General features: G+C 41.9%; 2 protein-coding genes across 2 annotated transcripts; one reads left to right on the top strand and one right to left on the bottom strand.

Moving 5' to 3' along the window:
* Positions 1–371: 371 nt before the first annotated feature.
* nacad (NAC alpha domain containing) lies at positions 372–10,150 on the top strand (the record flags this gene model as incomplete). Its single annotated transcript, XM_079227316.1, has 11 exons — positions 372–653; positions 790–2,869; positions 3,515–4,709; positions 6,009–6,175; positions 7,224–7,493; positions 8,006–8,097; positions 8,668–8,736; positions 8,864–9,010; positions 9,086–9,220; positions 9,357–9,479; positions 10,010–10,150. 11 exons carry the CDS (start codon positions 372–374, stop codon positions 10,022–10,024), a joined length of 4,575 nt encoding a protein of 1,524 aa, XP_079083442.1. The 3' UTR covers positions 10,025–10,150.
* A 789-nt stretch (positions 10,151–10,939) lies between these two features.
* On the bottom strand, positions 10,940–16,323 carry glipr2l (GLI pathogenesis-related 2, like). Its single transcript, XM_079227889.1, has 5 exons — positions 16,093–16,323; positions 15,345–15,453; positions 14,394–14,497; positions 13,880–13,957; positions 10,940–11,689 (listed from the first exon to the last, which is right to left on the bottom strand). The coding sequence occupies exons 1-5, from the start codon at positions 16,103–16,105 to the stop codon at positions 11,523–11,525; spliced, it is 471 nt and encodes a 156-aa protein (XP_079084015.1). The 5' UTR covers positions 16,106–16,323; the 3' UTR covers positions 10,940–11,522.
* Between the last annotated feature and the right edge of the window lie 3,377 nt (positions 16,324–19,700).

Raw genomic sequence — 19,700 nt, forward strand, 5'->3', positions numbered from 1 at the left:
ATTTCAATCTTGGTAATTGTTTTGCTCTATATAGCCATTTCAAGTGTCAGGGTAACACACAGAGGTGAGAGACATTTAGTTAATCTACTGACTGACATTTTGGTGCCATTTGTGTGGGCGTTCAGCTGAAGAGATAATAAGTATATTATTCTACAATAAAAGAGGCTTAGCCTTTCCCGTCATTTCTGGTGTGGTTGTGCTGAGATAATTCAGTCAGCTCGATTGATCTCACTTCTTTGTTAATTCCCTACTACAGTTCAAATGTAATATACATCTGCCAAGTAGACAGTTTCCTTGATTCAAAATGTTGATTCAACTGCTCCTTCCTTTTATTTGAGCAGTTTTGTATTGTTTTTTTCTGTTTTTCAGACATGACCAGACACCCCTCTATTGACTCCAGCCCAAATGACAGTGGCTCCTCCCCTAGTGACAGTGGTTCTAGCCCTTCTCCCAGTACTCCTCAGAAGCTACTCCCAGCATGCACCTCTCCATTTGGACCACGCCTATTTCATGCAACACCTAGCTCCTCTGCTACTCCAAGACCACAACCTGAAGGCTCTGACTATCGCTACAACACAGCCAGACTGTCTGGAAAATTAGGTGGTCATGGACCGTGTGGCCGCCATGTCCCTGTTAAGATGGAGAGAATCAAGGTGTGTGTTTTGTGTGTGTGAGCATGTATACAATGTTACATACAGATATTATACATTATACAGATATACTTCCAGACACATCATATCGGTATACTGATATGATCTTTATTATGAATGTATAATGTGTCATTCCCAGGTCCTGACTGGTTCTGAGGTGGAGAGTGACTATCAAGAACCACAGACTATTGATGCAAGGGTGGTGATGGGTCAAGAGACACTCCTCAAAACAACAGAGATCCAGAAAAGGAAACTCCTGGTTGAGCCAAGTGGTCAGGCTATCCCTTTGCCAGCTATTCCAAGCTTTTCAGGTCTTCAGTCACAAGCAAAAGAGACAGCGCTGGAAACCAACAAAGAGGAAAACCAATTCCAAATCCCTCAAAAACCGCAGGATGAGCAAAAAGACCCTATGCAGCCCCCAACCACACCCCCTTCCCCTTTTCAGAACCCCCTATTCCCTTCCTCCTTCACCCCAAAGCCAATCACAACAGATGACAGTATGAAAGACAAAAAAGAAGAGAGTCCACCCCTTTCTCAAGATGAAGTGCCTACCCTTTCTTTTTCTGAGCTGGCCTGTCCAGTTGCTTTGTCCTTCTCTGAGCCAGCCTATGCTGTTGACCCACTACGAGTGGGTGTGCCCACATCTCTTGACCCTGACCTATACTATACCGCTCCTTCCACCCCAATCAAGATGGCCTCCCGCTCTTTGCACCTTAAGCATCATTCATATCCGGGTTCTCCAGCCTGCCCACTCTCCCCTGGCTCTCCCTCAGACAGCGAGGACCTCTGTTCCCCTCTCACCTCACCCTCTGGCTCTTATATCACAGCAGAGGGAGGCAGCTGGACTTCCTCTTACACATCTTCCACCTCCCCCTCCACTTCTCCCAACCTGCTCCTCACAGAAGAATCTCAGGAGGCCCCTGCTTGCTTTGTGGGCTCCTTATCAGAGATTGGAGATGAAGTTGGGGAGGAAAAAGGACGAACAGGTCTAGAGCGGGAGGAGGAAAGAGCAGGAGACTTCTGCCTGTACCGTCCTGAGGATTTTGTCATGAATTCACGGATGGGTGTAACAGGGACAGTGATCCTTGAGGAGGAAGAGGCTCTAAAAGAGGAAGAGATCGATATTTCTAGAGAAAGTTGTAGCCCTTACTGGGTGACTGACGATACGTCCCCTCTAAGGAGCAGTAGCAGCCGTAGCAGTGACTCCCAGGAGGATGGGGGAGAGTCTGAGAGCTCACTCTGCCCACTGGAAGAGGCTAGTGCAGGGAGAGCAGAGTACTCTAGACCCATGCAGACAGGCCTGAAATTGCAACTGGAAGCATGTATATCGGAGGAACTCTATGGACAGATGGATGACCTCCCAGAACGACCCTCCACTGCCTTGACTCCTGACACAGAGAGCATGACCATGGCCTCATCTAGCCTTAGTCCTGACTCACCTATCAGCCCCCTGGATGCCTTCTGTTCTGGAGCCTTTGGCAGATTTGGCCCCAGTTCTTTTATGTTTTCCCAGGCAGCCTGTGCTGATGATATGCCAGATGAGGAAAGGATGATCCCTGCCTCCCTCATCTCCTTTCCCCTCCATACCAGCCTTATCTTTAAGGCCGATTCAATGGAAATTACCCTCTTCCCCACAGAGGACGAGAATGATTTAGGAGAAAGTAATGACAGAAATGAAGGAAAGGATGTTAATGCTTACGCAGCAGGAGAGGAGGAGGCAGATGTCGAAGATGATGATGATGATGATTATGATTATGATGATGAGGGTGAAGACAATGCCAATAGCGCTGCTGGCGGTGATGGCAATGATGAAAATAAGGAAGATGATAACAATGGCGACGACCATGATGAGGCAGATGAGGAAGCTAAGGTAGAGGTGAAAGTGGTAGAAGAGGTGGAAGATGAGGAAGAAAAAGAGCAGGAAGAGGATAAGGAGAAGTATGATGTCAAAGCAGTGGAGGATCCTACAGAAGAGGACAGCTCAGCATCCTTCCTTCATTCACTTTCAGAGACATCTATCAATGAGGGGTTGGACGAATCCTTCTGTTTCCAAGATGATACAGATGACTCATTAGATTCTGCATCCTATAATGGGGAAGAGGACGAACGTCTATACAGCACTGAGAGGCATGCACAATCACTAGAACCCACACCAATGGATGCACTTGATCTATCTGAAGTCCAAACAGAAGCAGCACAGGGGTCTACCACTGGGACAGGTCTAACGGACCCTCTGCACACACAACTGAGCACAGACAAACTTGTGGATATAGAACCAAAACCTCTGGATGGACCTACACCCCTTAAACCGCAGTCCGAACCTGAAATGAAATCTACGAGTGGAATAGGTCAGACAACACCTTTGCACACACAAGTGAGCACAGACAAACCAGTGGATCACCAGAAACTATCTGGTACTTCAGAAGCAATCTTTTGTCAACCAGAATCATCCAGCAATCTGGATGAGAGTGGGAGTGGAAGTGAGATGATGGCCCTCTCTGGTTCCTCCATCTCTCGTCAACAGCCTAAAAAACAGCCTCATTTTAACCCGTCCACCAATCCTGTGGTTGTCCGTGGTCCACCTGTTCCTATGGCTGAGCTCCACACCTCTTCTCCTTCGGAGACGGCAGAACTTAGTTCAGTTCCTCAAAAAGAATTGCCTAAGGAAAATCCCCAGATGAAAGATGATAATTTGCAAGAGAGCAATGATTATTTAAGGGAGGAACCCACAGAAGTACCAGAAAGAGACTCTTTCAAATTGCTCATCAAGCCTCGTCATTATCAGGCAGAAAGCCACAGGGCTGTAGGGGCAAGTAGAGTTGTATTATCAAAGTCTTTCTCCAATAAATCAGATGTGCCTGTAGGGGCTGAGGCAATATGTAGGACCAGTATTCACAGAGAGACTGAAATTGAGCTTGACCAGAGGAATGGGAATGCCTCAGCTGAGTCTTTGAGTGTGGGATGTCGAAGCATTGACTCTGCCACCAATGACTTAAATAAAGGTGTTCTTCTTCTCTCCTGCCCAAAAGACCCTAGTCCAAACCCCAGTAATATCCCTGTTTCTGCTTCTGCAGAGGTCATCTCAGAACTTGCTGACAATCTGGCCCTGGCCCCTGTTGACTCTGCTCAGGAGAACTTGAGAGAAAATACTTTGAGTACAGATGAGGGCGTGCTGGCAGCTGTTGGATCCCCACACTCACCCCTTGCCATCTCACCCAAAAGGGAAAACTCAGAAACAGACAGCATGGGTGAGGGTGGGAGCAGGGAGATGCGTCCTGGAGCTGGGGCATGGTGCCATGACAGGATGGGGTTGGGGTTCAGTTTAGGATTAGGATCAGGGGCTGAATTTGCTGTCTGGGGAGCAGGGGAGTCTCTCTCCCTGTCTCTGGGGAAGAGGTATGAGTTAGAGGCAGAGGGTCTGCCTATGTGTGATACAGAGGGTCAAAGCACACAGATGGCTGTGGTTCCCAACATGAGCAGTGAAGTCTGTGAAAATTATGACAATGTTCTGCGTTCTGTTCTGGATGAAGAAGACAACAACAGTCTGTGTGGAAAGAGGGACCGGATGGCGGATGAAGAATTGGTTGGAGAGGGAGCTTCTGAGTCCAACTTGGTCTGCTGGAAGTCCATTGAGGAGATCTCAGAAGCAGGCGGAGGGGAGGATGGAAGCTCCAGATTCCCAGAGGATGATGTCAGTAATCTAATTCCAGACAATGATGGAGATAACACTCAAACACAAAACACTTGGCAGAACTCTAACAATAACAATGACTCTGCTTTTGACTCCTTGGAAGTAGCCATGTGTGGAAGTCTGAATGCTCTATCAGAGGAAGTGAGACCCCAGAGTGCGAGTTTTAGTGTTAGAGATTCTGTGTCTAATATTCCACTTGAAGAGATGCCACCTCAGGTTTCTGACACAATACCTGATGAAGGGAAACAAAAAGACAGCTCCAAATACCAGACATATGACACAACACAGGCACCATCCTCAAAGGAAGGTGCCTGTAGCATCTCAGTGCCATTAGTTGAAACTCACCTGGACAAAGCTGTAACAAACCAGTATCTCAGTTCACCAGATAAAGCAAGATCCAGATATCACACTAGTCTAGAGTGTCAGACAGAGAGTAATACAGCATTTTCTTTGCTACACGGATCCTTTGGTTCCTTTACTCCTAAATGTAAATCTAATGAATCCAGACCAAGTAGAACTTGTCAAGACGAGATGGAAAATACCAGTTCTCAGTTAGAACCTGAGATGACGGAGCCCCAGACTGAATGCCAAAGGAAGGATGATCATGTGACTGACAGACTTGTCGATGAACCAAAGACTAAAGATGCCTTTAGAGGACAGCAGTGTGTTGTAAGTAACTCAGGGGAAGATGATGAGGAAGTAAAAGTAGAAGAGAAAGCAAAAAAGAGAGGTGCGGATAAAGATAAAAAAAACAAAAAAGGAAGGAAAACCTCTCCTGCACAGAAGTGCCAAGAGCACTTTGTGTGTCACATTCCTGAAGGGGAACTTTGCACAGATAAACCAATTGCTGCTAAGAAAGTGAGGAGAGGGAAGCAGAACAAACACAGGGCATCCCAGACAGGCAGTCATACTGACTATAGCCCTGAAACGGTTGATGATCCAAAGAAACCTTCTTTTCCGTTAAATCCCACAGCAGATGGATGGACAAAAGGGGTCACAGAAAAATGTAAAACGAAGACAGGTAGAAAGGCAAACAACAAAGCGTCATCGTCATACTATGAACAGAGGACATCTGGGACAGATAAGGCTACATTTCGGTCACAGATGCAGGGGGATAACAGTCCCAGTCCTGATGTCAAGAATCCTAGCCATGGATACTGCAGTTCTACCACACATACCCCAGACAACCTTAATGTTGTGTTGGCAATGAACCAAGAATTACATCAGAAACAGGAAGTGCTTGATAACAGACCACTATCTGATAGTCAAAGAGGAATAGCAGTGGATATTAATGATAACAACATAGATACTGGCCCCAGCCCATCCTCCCATGATACCTCAGCATACTCTTTGACTCCACTCTCTTCCTCGCCACCTCCAATTTCCTCCTCCTCTCCTCTACCATGTGCCGCAACAGAGCCAGATGATGATCTTCCCACACCTGTGCAGGAATCCCAACCTGTCCTCTCAGCCCAGCAACAGCCCTCTCTGTCTGTGTCCAACAAACTCCCTACACTTCCCTCTACCTCCCCCACAACACAAAAAGCCCCTGATTCCAAATTTCCTTCTAACATGAACCTCCAAGAGATGAATGTTGTCTTTTCCGCATCAACTACATCTACCACAAGTGTCTCTTCACCCTCATTTTCCACTGCCACGCTATTCAGTCTGTCCCAGCCTACCCAGGAGTCATCTTCACCTGCGCCTGGAACTCTACATTCAGCATGTTTTCCAGACTCTATTTCCCGTCCCCAGTCTCAGCCTAATCTCAACATCCAGCCTCACAAACAAATCAAGCAAGGTTGCACATGGAGCATACAAGACAGGTGCAGAGGTGAGTATAGAAATGATGGCTTGTGGTGATGTAACGGATCGTAAAACTCAGATCTTATCATGGATCAGAGTCACTTATTGCATCAAAGATCAGATCAGCACAAAAGAAAAAAATGGAGCAGATATAACTTTTAGAGATCCCGTATCACTTTTCTTTCTCTCGCCGATACTAATTGATGATCATTGCTGATCCATATTGGCCGATACAGATCCCTTTGTTGTTGAATTCAAGCAGCTGGTCTACAAGGCTCCAAACTATAAAATCATAGCATCGCTCTGAAGTCAGTAAACAATCAAAAATTTGAAATGTTCTTCTTTAACTATATTACAGTATTTGTGTGTTTTCCTTATAAAAACACACAATTCAAATGATAAGGAAATTAAAGATTGTATTTGGATGGATTAAAACAAATCTTGTTATTAGTTCAATTATGTATTATACGGGGTTTATAACTAGTGTAAACAGCTCATAATCCATCTCTAATATCCAAAAAACTTAAATACCTTTTAAGAAATTACATGTGAACACATCATGATATTGTTATACCTCACCTTTGCTCAAAGCTCATTTTCTGACAATTTAAACACGGATTAGTTGGTTACAATGTAATATTATCAGAGATCAGCGACTGGAAAAAACTGAATGCTGATTTCCTAATCGCATATAAAACTGAATATTGGCAGATAACGATCGTCAGTAAAACTTTATTCCACACTGAGACGGTTAACGTTAAACTGCGTCATTAATTCGCGGTTCACGTGCGTGAGGGGACAGATCACGGGTCAACAATGGTCCATTACACCACCGATGGCTTGTTAGATTTAACGCACATTACAATACACATTGAGGAGTGGCTTATCCTTTTTGTTACAGTCTGTTCTGGATACGGAGAAAGAGTGCTTTGCAAGTTAGGATTGTAATCAAAAAGGAAAATGGCCATTATATTCCCCTGGTCTTGGATTTTAAGCAAAAAAAAGAGAGAAAGTTTGTTAAAGTAAAATGTGCAATTCCTAATGCAAATATGATCGATGAATGTGTGCTCTGAAAGGTCCCAGCTTGGCTGAGGAAGAGACAGACAGTGATGATGATGATGATGATGATGATGATGATGGAGGACTGCTTCGAAGTGGCCACAGATCCCAGGCCAGAGGAGTGGCAGGAAACAGAAATGGAGCCACACAGAGAGAGTCTGGTCCATCCAATCAGCGTGAAATACTGCCTTTCTCTGCTCACCAAATGTCCAACAGACAGTCAGGCTGTCCAATCAACCACAGCCACAAGATTGCAGAAGAGATTGACCTTTCCTTCAAAAACAACTGTGAGTTGTTTCTGACCTTATATTGGAAATAAGATTCAACATCAGGAATCACCTTTACTCACAATTTTCCATCACTCTCTCTGTTTATACAATAGTAAACCCACAGCTGCTGTTATTTGTTACATTGACATGTTTTTGAATATAAATTGACAACATGTAACAGAATAACTTAAAGTGTTACGACAGACGATTCAGTTCACTGATTGAATGATGAAGGAAGTGTGCCCTGTTGTTGCCAACAGGGCACAGGGTTGCAAATAAAGTAAAACATCCCATAGTATGGAGATACCATATGATTACATGTATTTTTCGTGGGGTGATTTAATTCCCTGACGTTGATTCGATTCACTTTTGGATTTTTTTTTAATGAACGCTCCTCATCAGCATTGCACTAATGAGATACACTAATGCCCTCTTGACTTCTACTATGGTGATTAGTTTCTATGGCAGAAAGGACAAGATACCCTTCACTTACATGTACGGGAATGTGTGTTGAATATGTGCTTGTGTAGGTTCCATATTGGCTTCCTGCAATGAGTCTGAGAGTGAGGGGTCGCTGCCTGAGCTAGAGGAGCCAGAGCCACTGAGACCATCAGAGCCCCAGGTGAGTCTGCTCACGCTGCTTTATTGGAAACTGTATTTTCCTATACTGAGGTACCCATATCTTGTTATAGCACCATTCTAACACCTAGAGCACGTAACACTTTCTAACATGTGATATTGGGACTACATTGAGATTATGTTAAAAAATTTAACTTTTTTTCAGATTCCGACATCGTTGTTTTGTCATTGGCGGAGCCTGTTTGCGTACACACTGACAGTCTGACAACTAAAAAGAGTGTTACGTGGAGATCTTACTGTCACACATTACAATTAAAGCTGAGGAGAACATAAAACATGATTTGGCGTCTTGGTATATAGGGAATTGTAGTTGATACATTTTAATTTGTTTGTGCTTCAAGCAAATCGCAGTTACTGCTGTTCATAGAAACATAAAATGCATCGCTTCCTGTGTGTGCAAGAGGAAACAGAACTGTCTGACATCAGCAAAAAAAACAAAAACGCTGTGATATGCGAACTGGGTATAGGATGAGTCACATTCAGTGATATTAGCAGAATTGACAAATGAAAAAGATTGTTGCAGTAACTAACTGATATTATTTTTTTCTTTCAGTCTATCTCCTTTACAGATGACGGACTGAACAGACCTAAACAGAGTCGCAGTGAGAAGAAGGCCCGCAAGGTCAGACTACTGGCTGAGTAACACATACATAAATAAACCAAGTGGAGTGTAAATGACAATAGTGTTTATTTTGTGCTATTTGGTCTTCCTGACCAACTCTGACCATCCCACTGTCTGTGTTGCGTAGGCCATGTCTAAACTTGGTCTGAAGCCGGTCCATGGTGTGACCAGAATCACCATTAGGAAGTCCAAGAGTATCTTGTTTGTGATCAGCAGACCAGATGTGTTCAAAAGCCCCGCATCGGACATTTACATAGTATTTGGAGAGGCAAAGGTAAGTCTTTCTTTCTCAGTTATTCAAACTCGGCACATGCATTGTATTGCCTCTCAACCTCTCTTCTCCTGTCAGATCGAGGACCTTTCTCAGCAGGCTCACAAAGCGGCTGCAGAGAAATTCAAGGTGCCTGTGACCTCTTCTCCTTTGGCCCCACCTGTCCCACCCAGCCTCACCATCAAGGAAGAGAGTGAAGAGGAGGAAGAAGAGGTACTTATTGTCTCAAGTATTGTTTCTAAATACCTGTCATACTAATGTCAGTGCTGTATGTTATAGCATTCTGTAAAATATTGTATTCTGTTGTTAACTGTATATATCTCTTTTGTTCTTTGTTTCTATACATCAGGTGGACGAGGGAGGTCTTGAGCAGAGGGATATCGAGCTGGTGATGGCTCAGGCCAATGTGTCACGAGCCAAGGCCGTTCGTGCACTGAAACACAACAAGAATGACATTGTGAATGCTATCATGGTGAGGAGGAAGGACGGGGGAGGAGGGGGAAGGAGGTAGCGAGAGAGGAAGAGGGGAGAGGGAGGGCAGATGGTGAACAAAATAATGAGTCATCGCCAGTGGGCGGGGAGTGTATAGAGAGGGGTTGGGTTGGGGAGGAGAGAGAGGACAAATGACAAGTCCAGATTCTCCCCAGTAACTGTCTGAGCAACCTTTATAGATCTGTGGGTCATCAGTGCAATTTGATGCCCACCAGGTGGCAGCAACAACCCACGCTGAGTTGTTTTAGTGACGCAGTGGATTTTGTTGATGGGGTGGAAAGCAAGACGGAGCTGCCTTTAAGATCACTAACAAAAGTTGACTGTGTAAAAACAATCAATTTATTTATGTTGTGTGACATCTAGAGTGACTTGTGTCTTCATTTAAATTATGGGATTTATTCACAATGACAATTTTCACTGTGTAAATGTAAATTCTTTGTATCTCTTTTCTCTTTCTGTCTCTCTTTTCTCTTTCTGTTTCTCTTTTCTCCTTCTCCCTCTTCCATTTAGGAGCTGACCATGTGAGTGGTGAGGACGCTTTGACTCCTGATCCCCTCCTCCAGCCTATAAAGCCTATACGCCACTGACTCTTCTGTATCGCTGCTACTGTATGTTGCATCCCCAATATCTGCTAAATAAAGTCTGTTCCAACGTGGACTGTGACTGTGTTGTGAGATTGATTTTACTGAGAGATCGCAGATGGTTCAGTGCTACTTGTTTTAACATTAAGATACTTCCAATTCACCTCAGAATGGAACTTGCTATCACTCAAACTAAGGAACAACAACATATAAAAAGTAAAGTTTTTTATGCTAATTTCCAGTGTTAACAGGCCTATATATGTTTTGAATTAGCGAATGAAAAAGACACACACAGCTTATTTTTCATCTGCACCTTCAAGTGATTATCTATATGGTCTAGATAGTCTTTTAATGTGAAAGGCTGTTATATCATCACAGGCTGTTTATGTGGCAGATGCCAAACTGCGTGGAATAGGGGAAAACATTATTTCTGGTAATGTCTTTTTAAATGAAAAATTGCAAGTATGCTGCATTGTAAGATTACAAAATGATTGTTAATGTTTTGCAGAGGCAGTCTGCAGATATCAAAGAAATAGTGTTGCCCTGCTATATTGTTTGTTGGACCCAGGAGATTTATGCAAGTCTTACAATTATTCAGACCTGTAATACCAACCTTGAAAAAAAAAAATCTCATTTGTCAGTATTTACAACTAACATTGACTAAAATATTCTTATATTATTCATACTCACAGACTCACACTTTGTCAGTGGAGTATCTGACTCAGATGTGACATTTAAAAAAAAGAATAGTGGATGTGCCATTATGAAATTAAACTATTATAATCATAATTTTGTTCTCTTTCTCACTCTCTTATAATGTGACACAATACAGATGACACGCACGTGCCCAGACAGATGCCACATGCATTTCTGACAATCTATCAACTTTATTGTACAAAACTGGTTAGAATACAAAACACATACTTAGGACTGCAGGGTTCTGCTTTGACAAGTTGTGGCAATAACACAAACACATACCAAGAATGTTGATTCATCAGCTTTAAATTATATGCAATGAAATGTAAACGCATAAAGCCTGTCCCTTTAAATGACTTAGCTCCCACTCCACCTAAAATACAAATGTAAGGCTATGATATATTTCAGTGCGTGAGCATATACCAGTATTGACATTAATGAATGAAGTACTGTCACAGGCAATGTAAATGACCAAGTAAACAATCCCAATGGTCACTGGGAAGTTTTTGTTAGCAATGAAAAAAAGTACTGCTTACTTTATTCTCAACACTGTAGGATACAGAGGTCCCTTTTCAAAAGAAAAATATGGACTCTAAAACAGAGTGCATTTCATGTTTCAAAATCCATATAAGCTGGCAGTATGGATCTCTACTAGGCAAGGAGTGGTGATCTCCTGAGTATTCTTCATAGCAGTGCAGGCAGATAACTTCAGACTCTCCAGTCAAGTGTTGGGGATCTATACATCATTAGGTGGTGGTCTTAACTGGGAGGACGTTGTTCTCAAAGTGTCCCTGGTTAGTGATATTCCCAGCGGGGAAGTATCTGGCCACAACGAAGGAAGACCCGTCGGATGCAGTGGCCTTACCGACACCCATCTTATTACTGCTCTTCCACACCATCGCTGTGAAATGGCCTGCAAGTGGTGAGTGAAATGAGAAAGAAAAAATAGAAAGAAGTTAAAAGGCAGGAAAAGCAAGGGGAAAAAAAACTTGTTATAACAGATTCAAAGCGAAGTGCAGTTCTTCTAAATATTTACATATGAAAGAATCTTAATTCCTTCCCGTATACCTTTTTCCTTTCTGTCGCTCTACTTTATATAATCAGTGTGAATGACTATGACTAGCTCCCAAAAGATCTCCGTTATGAGTGATTAAATTAAACAGACTCATGGAGACTTGAGTCTCAGGCTATTGGGAAACCATCTGGAGGAATTAGGCCAGACTGGAAATGACGTGTGGGCTGAAGAGTGATACATGGGACTGTGGTTTCCCAATGCCTGGTCACTGAGTCACACAGTCACACACTGGCTGAGGTGTGACAGCAGTAAGGGAATAACAACAACCTTGTCCATGACATGACAGAGAAACGGAGAACGAGTAAACATGACAAAGAGAAACAAAACAAGTTTGAGATGAATGCGGTGAAGAAGAAAAAAACATGAGGAGAAAAATGCGAAAGGAAATGTTTGATTTAATGTTTGATTGATTTAAAAATAAAGATGTTAGTTTTACATATGATGATACACAATACGGATGCTTCAATTAATCATCAGATTAAACTGAAAACATTGAATTAAATTGTCCTATTGCAGGGGTCAGCAACCTCCTATCCAAAGAGCCATTTTGCCTTTTTTTCCCACCCAAAAAAAATTGTCTGGAGCTGCAAAAGCTATTGATATCACAGCTTATAAAGTTGTATAAATAGTCATATTATATATACACAACAACTATAGTTTGTTGTATTTATGAAATTATAGAACAAGAAAAAAGACAATTATTGACATTTGTATTGCTATTTTACCTGTTATAACTATACAACTCGTATGCAGAGGAGGAGAAAAAAAAACAGTCATGTGTTGGCCTACATTGAGGTCAATTAAAAATACAGCTATGGGGACCCTGATTCCTATCTATATGTGTGGCTAATGTGGTAGAGTGTTCATCCTCTAACAACAAGGCAGCAGGTTCAAACCCTGTCCACCTCAAGTGAGGTATACATTTTAAAACGCATATCTTTTGCTACGTTTTCACTGAGCGTCTTCACTACAGAGCGTCGCAAACGGAGGAGGCGGATCCGTTTTTACTAACGGACGCCTCAGTGTCTCATGAGCTGCCACAGAACCAGTAGTGGAGTTTGGAGACGTGATCTACTTCCTGAAAGTATATCTACTTTGCTTAGTTTTCTGCAGCAGTTGAGAAATCGCTCTTCTTCGCTCATCTGCAGCTTGATACTGTTCATCAGATGCTGTGTGCTTGTTCTTGTTGTTTTTGTTTGCTAATTTCTCGCCACATATCAAGCATACAGGTCAGCCAGCTGGCAGTGGCATAGCGTTGGCAGTGAAAGCAAATTAATACGTCCACGCAGAATTAAACTCTACTTTTCTCCGTGACTTTTCTTTTTATTTATTTATCCATTGACAGTTTAGCGAGGGCGGAGCTCTGCAAATCACGATTAGAGCCACCTGCAGGGAAGGTGCTTGACAGCAACATAATAGGATGTGATGCACATTTTAGTTCAACAAATATTACATTTTTATTTTTATTTTCAGTGACCCAATATCACTTCAAACTCCAAGATAAGAGGAATTGCCTTTGAAAGATTTTCGAAAAAAATTAATCTTTTTCTTTTTCAATCCTCAGGGGGCCGCAACAGACTGACTAAAGAGCCGCGGGTTGCCGACCCCTGTCCTATTGTATTCATTGTGATGAGAAAGGTTCTCATTATTTCAGGACTTCTACAAATTATTATTTTTCCTTTATTAGTACCTTGATTAATAATTGGGATATTAATTGTCAGAAAATAGTAAAAAATACCATTGACAATTTCCCAAAGCCAAGTCGATATATTAAAATGTCTTGTTTCAAAGAGATTACATTTTTTTCTTAAATAAACATATCAACTACTCGTTTCAGTGTTTTTTATTTACTTTTTCTAAATTATGATTTTGATTGTCATATACTGTATATCTACATCGGAAAATGTATCGATCATTTGCATGAATGAATGAATATATACTTTATTAATCCCCAAGGGGAAATTTGTTATCCTGGAATAGAATCTTGAAATATTAGCCAATTTGTATGAAAAGAAGTGGAAACCTCACCAGTAGCAGAGGAGAATCCAGGGTGGTTGAAGTTGTACTGTTTCACTTCTTCATACCAGCGGTCTGCAACATCCTTTCCTGCACATGCACAGAACAAAGTGTAACCTCAACTTCAAGGACAATCAAATCAGTTTTGTGTTGTACATATTGATCAGAATGAGAGCAATATAAGAGGACTGCACCCTTGAGCTACAAATCGGATCTGAGCAGACGTTGTTTACGATGCTCTCTGTCACCCAGTGCTGCACTTTAGTGCTGCACTGTAGGAGATGTTTTATGAATCTCAGCGTCATGCGCTGACATATTTCTGCAGTGAGTCATGGTGTCTGAGCACAGAGCAAAGTGGAGGGGAAATAGATCCCAGCTGTTCACTTTCAGAGTAGGACAATCTGCTTGAAGCCCCAAATACTCAACTTTTGTGTATGTATGGAGGGACGTGCATCTCAGGAGGAGATATACACAAAACCATTCAGTGTTATAAATAGAATACAGTATATATCAGATTGGTGTGTACCTGATTGGTCATAGGAGGCCCATGCAAGGTTCTCTCCACAGCTCCCTCTACTGGACTCCACACTGTGTTTCAGGATCCGTGTACTGGCCAGACTTTCAGCATAACTGTGGAAAGAGACAAAGAAAGTTGTGAATAGATCTTTTTTTTCCTTCAGTTTTGAATCCTGCAACAAATTCCACCCCTGTACTAGAGAGATAGACACTGTGTGCGGCATATACTTTAAAGCAGGTCATTTCGTGAGATTTAGGCTTTCTAGACGTCTCAGGTTTTAAAAGCTCGCTGCATTTTGTCATCTTCCACACCTCAAAGATAAACAGTGAAACATCCTCACCTGAGAGGTTTTATCTAGTGTAGAAATGCTAAGCAGGCACAACAACTTTTGATAATTGGGTTGATATGATTAGTAATAAATCATTTGGGGCCTTACACAATATTTCCATAAAGTTCAATCTGTACAGGTTTTATCAACAGTGACATAATTTACTCCAATTTACAATCTGGGGTTTTACTGCAGGGCTACAAGGTTCAACAGCTGAGCCTGTTGGTAACTTATTCATGTTTTTATTTAAACGACTGTATTGACAATGATGTGACTCCCATGAGACTCTTACAACATGGTGTGGATAAACCACACATGCATTAATGTAGCTATTGCACCATGAACTTGAGGAAATGGACTGGAAGTCTAATATCCAAGACCGCTAGTTGACTCCATCTTGACTGACAGCACTGATCAGGTTTGCATTTATTTACTCAACACAATACATTGTCAACATAACTTGTAGTCACTAGGAAAACAAGCCAGGGTCCTCAATATCACATTATATGTTGTAGCTATTTAATTTGACAGGCTGGAACTGTCACTGTTATCCAGAGCAGTTTGACAATGACTGGTATGTGTAGTTCTTGGTAATAAGGTTTCTAATTTGATATGTGCGTGCATTAACCCACCGGGTAGCATCTCTGCTTAACTTGCTGCTCAGCTTCATTGGAGGAGCCTGGTGCTTCCTCCTGAACTCATTATGGCATTGCTGCACCTCCTCAGCAAACTGCTTCGAGGCTGACACACATGGAGGAGAGAGGAAGTCAGGGTTAGGTAGCAAGAGAGAGAGAGAGAGAGCAATCTGACACAGGAGAAGTGGTGATGCAACATGACAACTCATGCATGGCTGCAGAATACAAACTGAAGTGTGACTTCATCACCTGAAGTCGAGCTGACCTCAGAGTACAACTCCACGACAGATGATGGAGTAGAAAACGTCATTCACATCACCCCCCGCTGCCCGGTGCCTATCACTCACTGGCCTTTTCATAAGTCCCACAATCTCTTGAGTGCTCAACACAATAGGCACATTGAAATAGCCACACACACACACACACACACACACACACAAATACAAATGCTGCCTAACAGCCAGCATCTACTCAGATGCGTGTTGAGTGTGTTAACTAAGGATCAGTAAAAGCCCTTTTTACATCTTACTACAAGCACCGTTAAAGATTAAAAAAAAAGTGAATAACTTATTTTGCTGTTTAGTATCTGGTCTGTCCTACTTTTCAAAGAAAGTAAAGCTCACAAACACATGCAGTAAACAAGCAAGCCCACACATGCACACACAGTTTCAAGGGGGCAAAGTTCTATCTCAGGCCAAATTGATACAATCACAGTTAATATCCTCCGGGTGCAGTTTTCACTTACCTGATTTTCCCATGGTGCTGACGCAGGAAGCCTTCAGTAAGATAACTAACAGGCTTAGCACTGAACGAAAGCAGCCTCTCCCCGGTCTTGTTTTCTACTCTTGCTCTCTTCCTCTCTGTTGCTTGCTCCCTCTCTCTCTCTCTCTTCCTATATCTGTCTATCTAACGTGGATGCTTTGAAACAGTTGCTAAAGCCTTTGTTTTGAGGCCTTCCTTCAATTCCTGTCTCATTCCACTTTGAACTCGCAGCAGTTGTGTTAATGTTCTTCTTCAGCTCGTTGTCTGGGTGCAGAAATCATTACGTAACGTGCTTCTTCCTCAAGTTTTGTTTCACTTCATTTGACTAAACCTGCCTGTCTCTCTCAAAGCAGCACTCCACTATATGCATGCCGTCTGTATGGCTCAGAGGAGCACACACCCACTCTATGTCTTTACATTCCCACGAATGAAAGGGGAGCCCCTGCAGACGTTGGTGACATCATCTCTGTGAGACACATGCCCATATATGGCTATGAGATTCTTGTATTCTGTAACTTGGTAGCCATGGACAAGAGCATGTTACTCATAGCGACCGTAACTACGACAGTGGCTATCCTCACAATCCTCATAGTCATGATGCAGCATTGCACAGTGTCACCTCAGGACAATAGAAAACTGTCATTTCTGAAATGACAAAGCTCACTTTTTCCAAACATCCATTCACTTTTACCAATGATGAAACTTTCCACCGCCATCCTACAGTTTCTCCAGTAACCTCTGGATCAATATGTTACCCCTAACACACCCACTGGTAAAACAAGTGATCCCTTAACTCCACCCTGGATGAAAAAGCAATGATTGAACAATTTACTTCCTCTTGTTGACAGACAGGGAGAGGCAGAATCACCATTCATCATGCTGCAGAACAGTTTTCCACGATTTGTTTTGTCTGTATGAGGTATGCTTCCCTCTGTGCTTTAATGGTATTTCTGAACTGGGATATCTATCATTTAATAAAAGAAGAAGACACCTGTTCTCACAAAGGCAGGTATGGTGTGCCACAGAACCTCAAAATGGATTACCTCGTATTTTACTGTACATCTCATAACTCAGCTTTTGAAATTGTCTCTCCACTTTTTGTATCAGCTCCAGCTTAGAAAAAGGCCGCTCTTACACCCTCTAAAATCAATAGGACGTCATTGTGTCAGCACCAAAGTTTTCTGATGAAAACTTCATGTGTAAAAGTGGAATGCTGAGCATTTTACTCTCCCAGTTGTGAATGTGAGTCTATCAGCACTTTGTTAGGCTGGAATAAATCAAGGTAAATGAACACACACACCACAGTTACTGGTTATATCAAGATGTGTAGCTTTTGTAGCATGGTTGGTTACTACGTTAGCATTAGTGATCACCAGAGGATGAATACTTACTTTGATGATTCCTTGACTTTTCCTCTAGCGCCGTTATTTTTCAAAATCTCAACACTTTGGTTTTTAATAATATACCACAGTCACATTCCTAACATCCTTAGCTTTACTTTGCTAACATTCTAAACTAAGATGCTGAACCATTTATCTGCTCATTATCAGCATTATGTCATTGTGGCCATTTTACCATGCTAACATTAGCATCTAGCTCAAAGTTCATATTGTTTGGCCTCACAGAACCGCTAGCATGGTGGTTAACTCTTAGTCTTGTTCAGTCTTACTCCCTTGTCACATTTCATAAGTGTACTGTCTTGGAAACTGTTGCAGAAATGCATGCGTTTATACAATAAATACAATAAAGCTTCAGAAATGAGTCACATTAAGCCAAGTGCTAGTTTGCAATATACGGATGTGTCAGCTTTAAAAGAGGTCTAACAATCATAATTTTTACATGTGATTTCTTACAGCACCACAGTATTATAAGAAGGAAAAGTAAAACAAAAAACACTATATGGCGAAAACACTGTTGTCACAAGAAGAAATTTGCCAACATTGACTGTTTTTTGTAATCAAATTGTGTAACTATCCAAGAGATGTCTTTCTAGTCATCTGCCCACATGCACATTTCGTGAACATAGAGTATTCATATCGTAAATATGTTTGTGATCTGCTGCTACCTTATGAACCATCCCGGCCACTCATGTCGTCTGGGACGAGTCTACTTTCTGTTCCAAGAGTCAGAACTAAACATGGAGAAGCAGAGTTCAGCTTTTCTGCTCCACATATCTGGAACAAGGTTCCTGAAAGCTGCAGGTCTGCTGAGACCCTCAGCTCCTTTAAGTCCACATTGAAGACTTTTCTGTTTGCTGCTGCCTTTAATTGAACCAGATTCAATTACTGCATCTCACTACTGCATTTTATTTCTTAAACTGCACTGCAACTTTTATTTTTTATTTTGCTTTTTCAACTTTTATTTCTTATTTTGCTTTTTGACTGTTTTAATGTTTTCTTAACTGTTTTTAAATCTGCATTATGTTTTGATGCTTTTTATGGTTTTATGTGAAGCACTTTGAATCGCCTTGTTGTTGAAATGTGCTATACAAATAAACTTGCCTTGCCTTGCCTTGGTAGCATTTTTGGTTTCACGTTACTGCACTAATTGTCTCCTTTCTGCTCTTTTTTGGCAGATGTCCAACGTAAAAGGAGCAGTCTTTTCTGAGATTCAATAAGACTATATCTCATCATTTAAAAGTATAACATTGGGTACAAGAGTGTGTGTATGTGTGTGTGTGTGTGTTTGTGTGTGAGGTAATTTTATCCGTTTTGTAGGGACATCTAATTACACAGTGACATTGTGGGGACTATATATACATATCTCACATTTTGGTCATCCAACATTGTGTTTTTGAATTCCCATATCATAATTATTATCCAAGGGGCAAATGTGTGCGGGATAAATATTTCCCTATCGACCAAACACAGTTTTAATCCACTTTGTTTCAATAAAAGAAACAACAGAATTCTTAAACAACATTTGTTTTCAAAGCAGTGCTACTGTTTTGCAGTCTGAGCTGTTTCCCTTTGCCCACCCCCTCGTCTGTGATCCTTTTAAGTGTAACTATTGTAAATGCCACAAGGTGGGACTGTTAGCAAAGACACTGAACAAGGATGTGGTTTGACTATTAGTCACACTAAGTGCAACTAATGACATCTTGGTTTCATAATAGGAGCGGACATGATGGGATTCATGTGAAAAGTCAAGCCACTTGATTTCTCATTAGCTGGATAGTGCTATCTTAACAAATTGATTTCCTCCTTGGTTCCTCCTACCATCTGCATAGTGATGGAACTGGACAGCTGGAAGAAGACATTTACATAGTGGTGTCGAGCCACTGAGACTTTACAACCATACATCTTAATTCATACTAATTGAGATAGGGGTGGAGTGGTGCGTGTACTTGCGGTGTGTATTTAAGTGTGCGCATGTGCCCATGCAGTAGGAGGCATGGTGATGTGATTTATAGAGACAACCCCTTTAAGAGGGACAGTACAGACATCGATCCATGCAGATATTACATCATTTATCTCTGCACATTGGCTATATCTGCTGTACTCATTGCTTGCCTCCCCTCCCCTGTCAGCTGCAACATCGTTCCTTCGCTTCTCCTCTCCTCCCCATCACTTTGCTTGTCTCTCTACTCCT

The sequence above is a fragment of the Taurulus bubalis genome (assembly GCF_910589615.1).
Source record: "Taurulus bubalis genome assembly, chromosome: 12".
Classification (NCBI taxonomy): Eukaryota; Metazoa; Chordata; class Actinopteri; order Perciformes; family Cottidae; genus Taurulus; species Taurulus bubalis.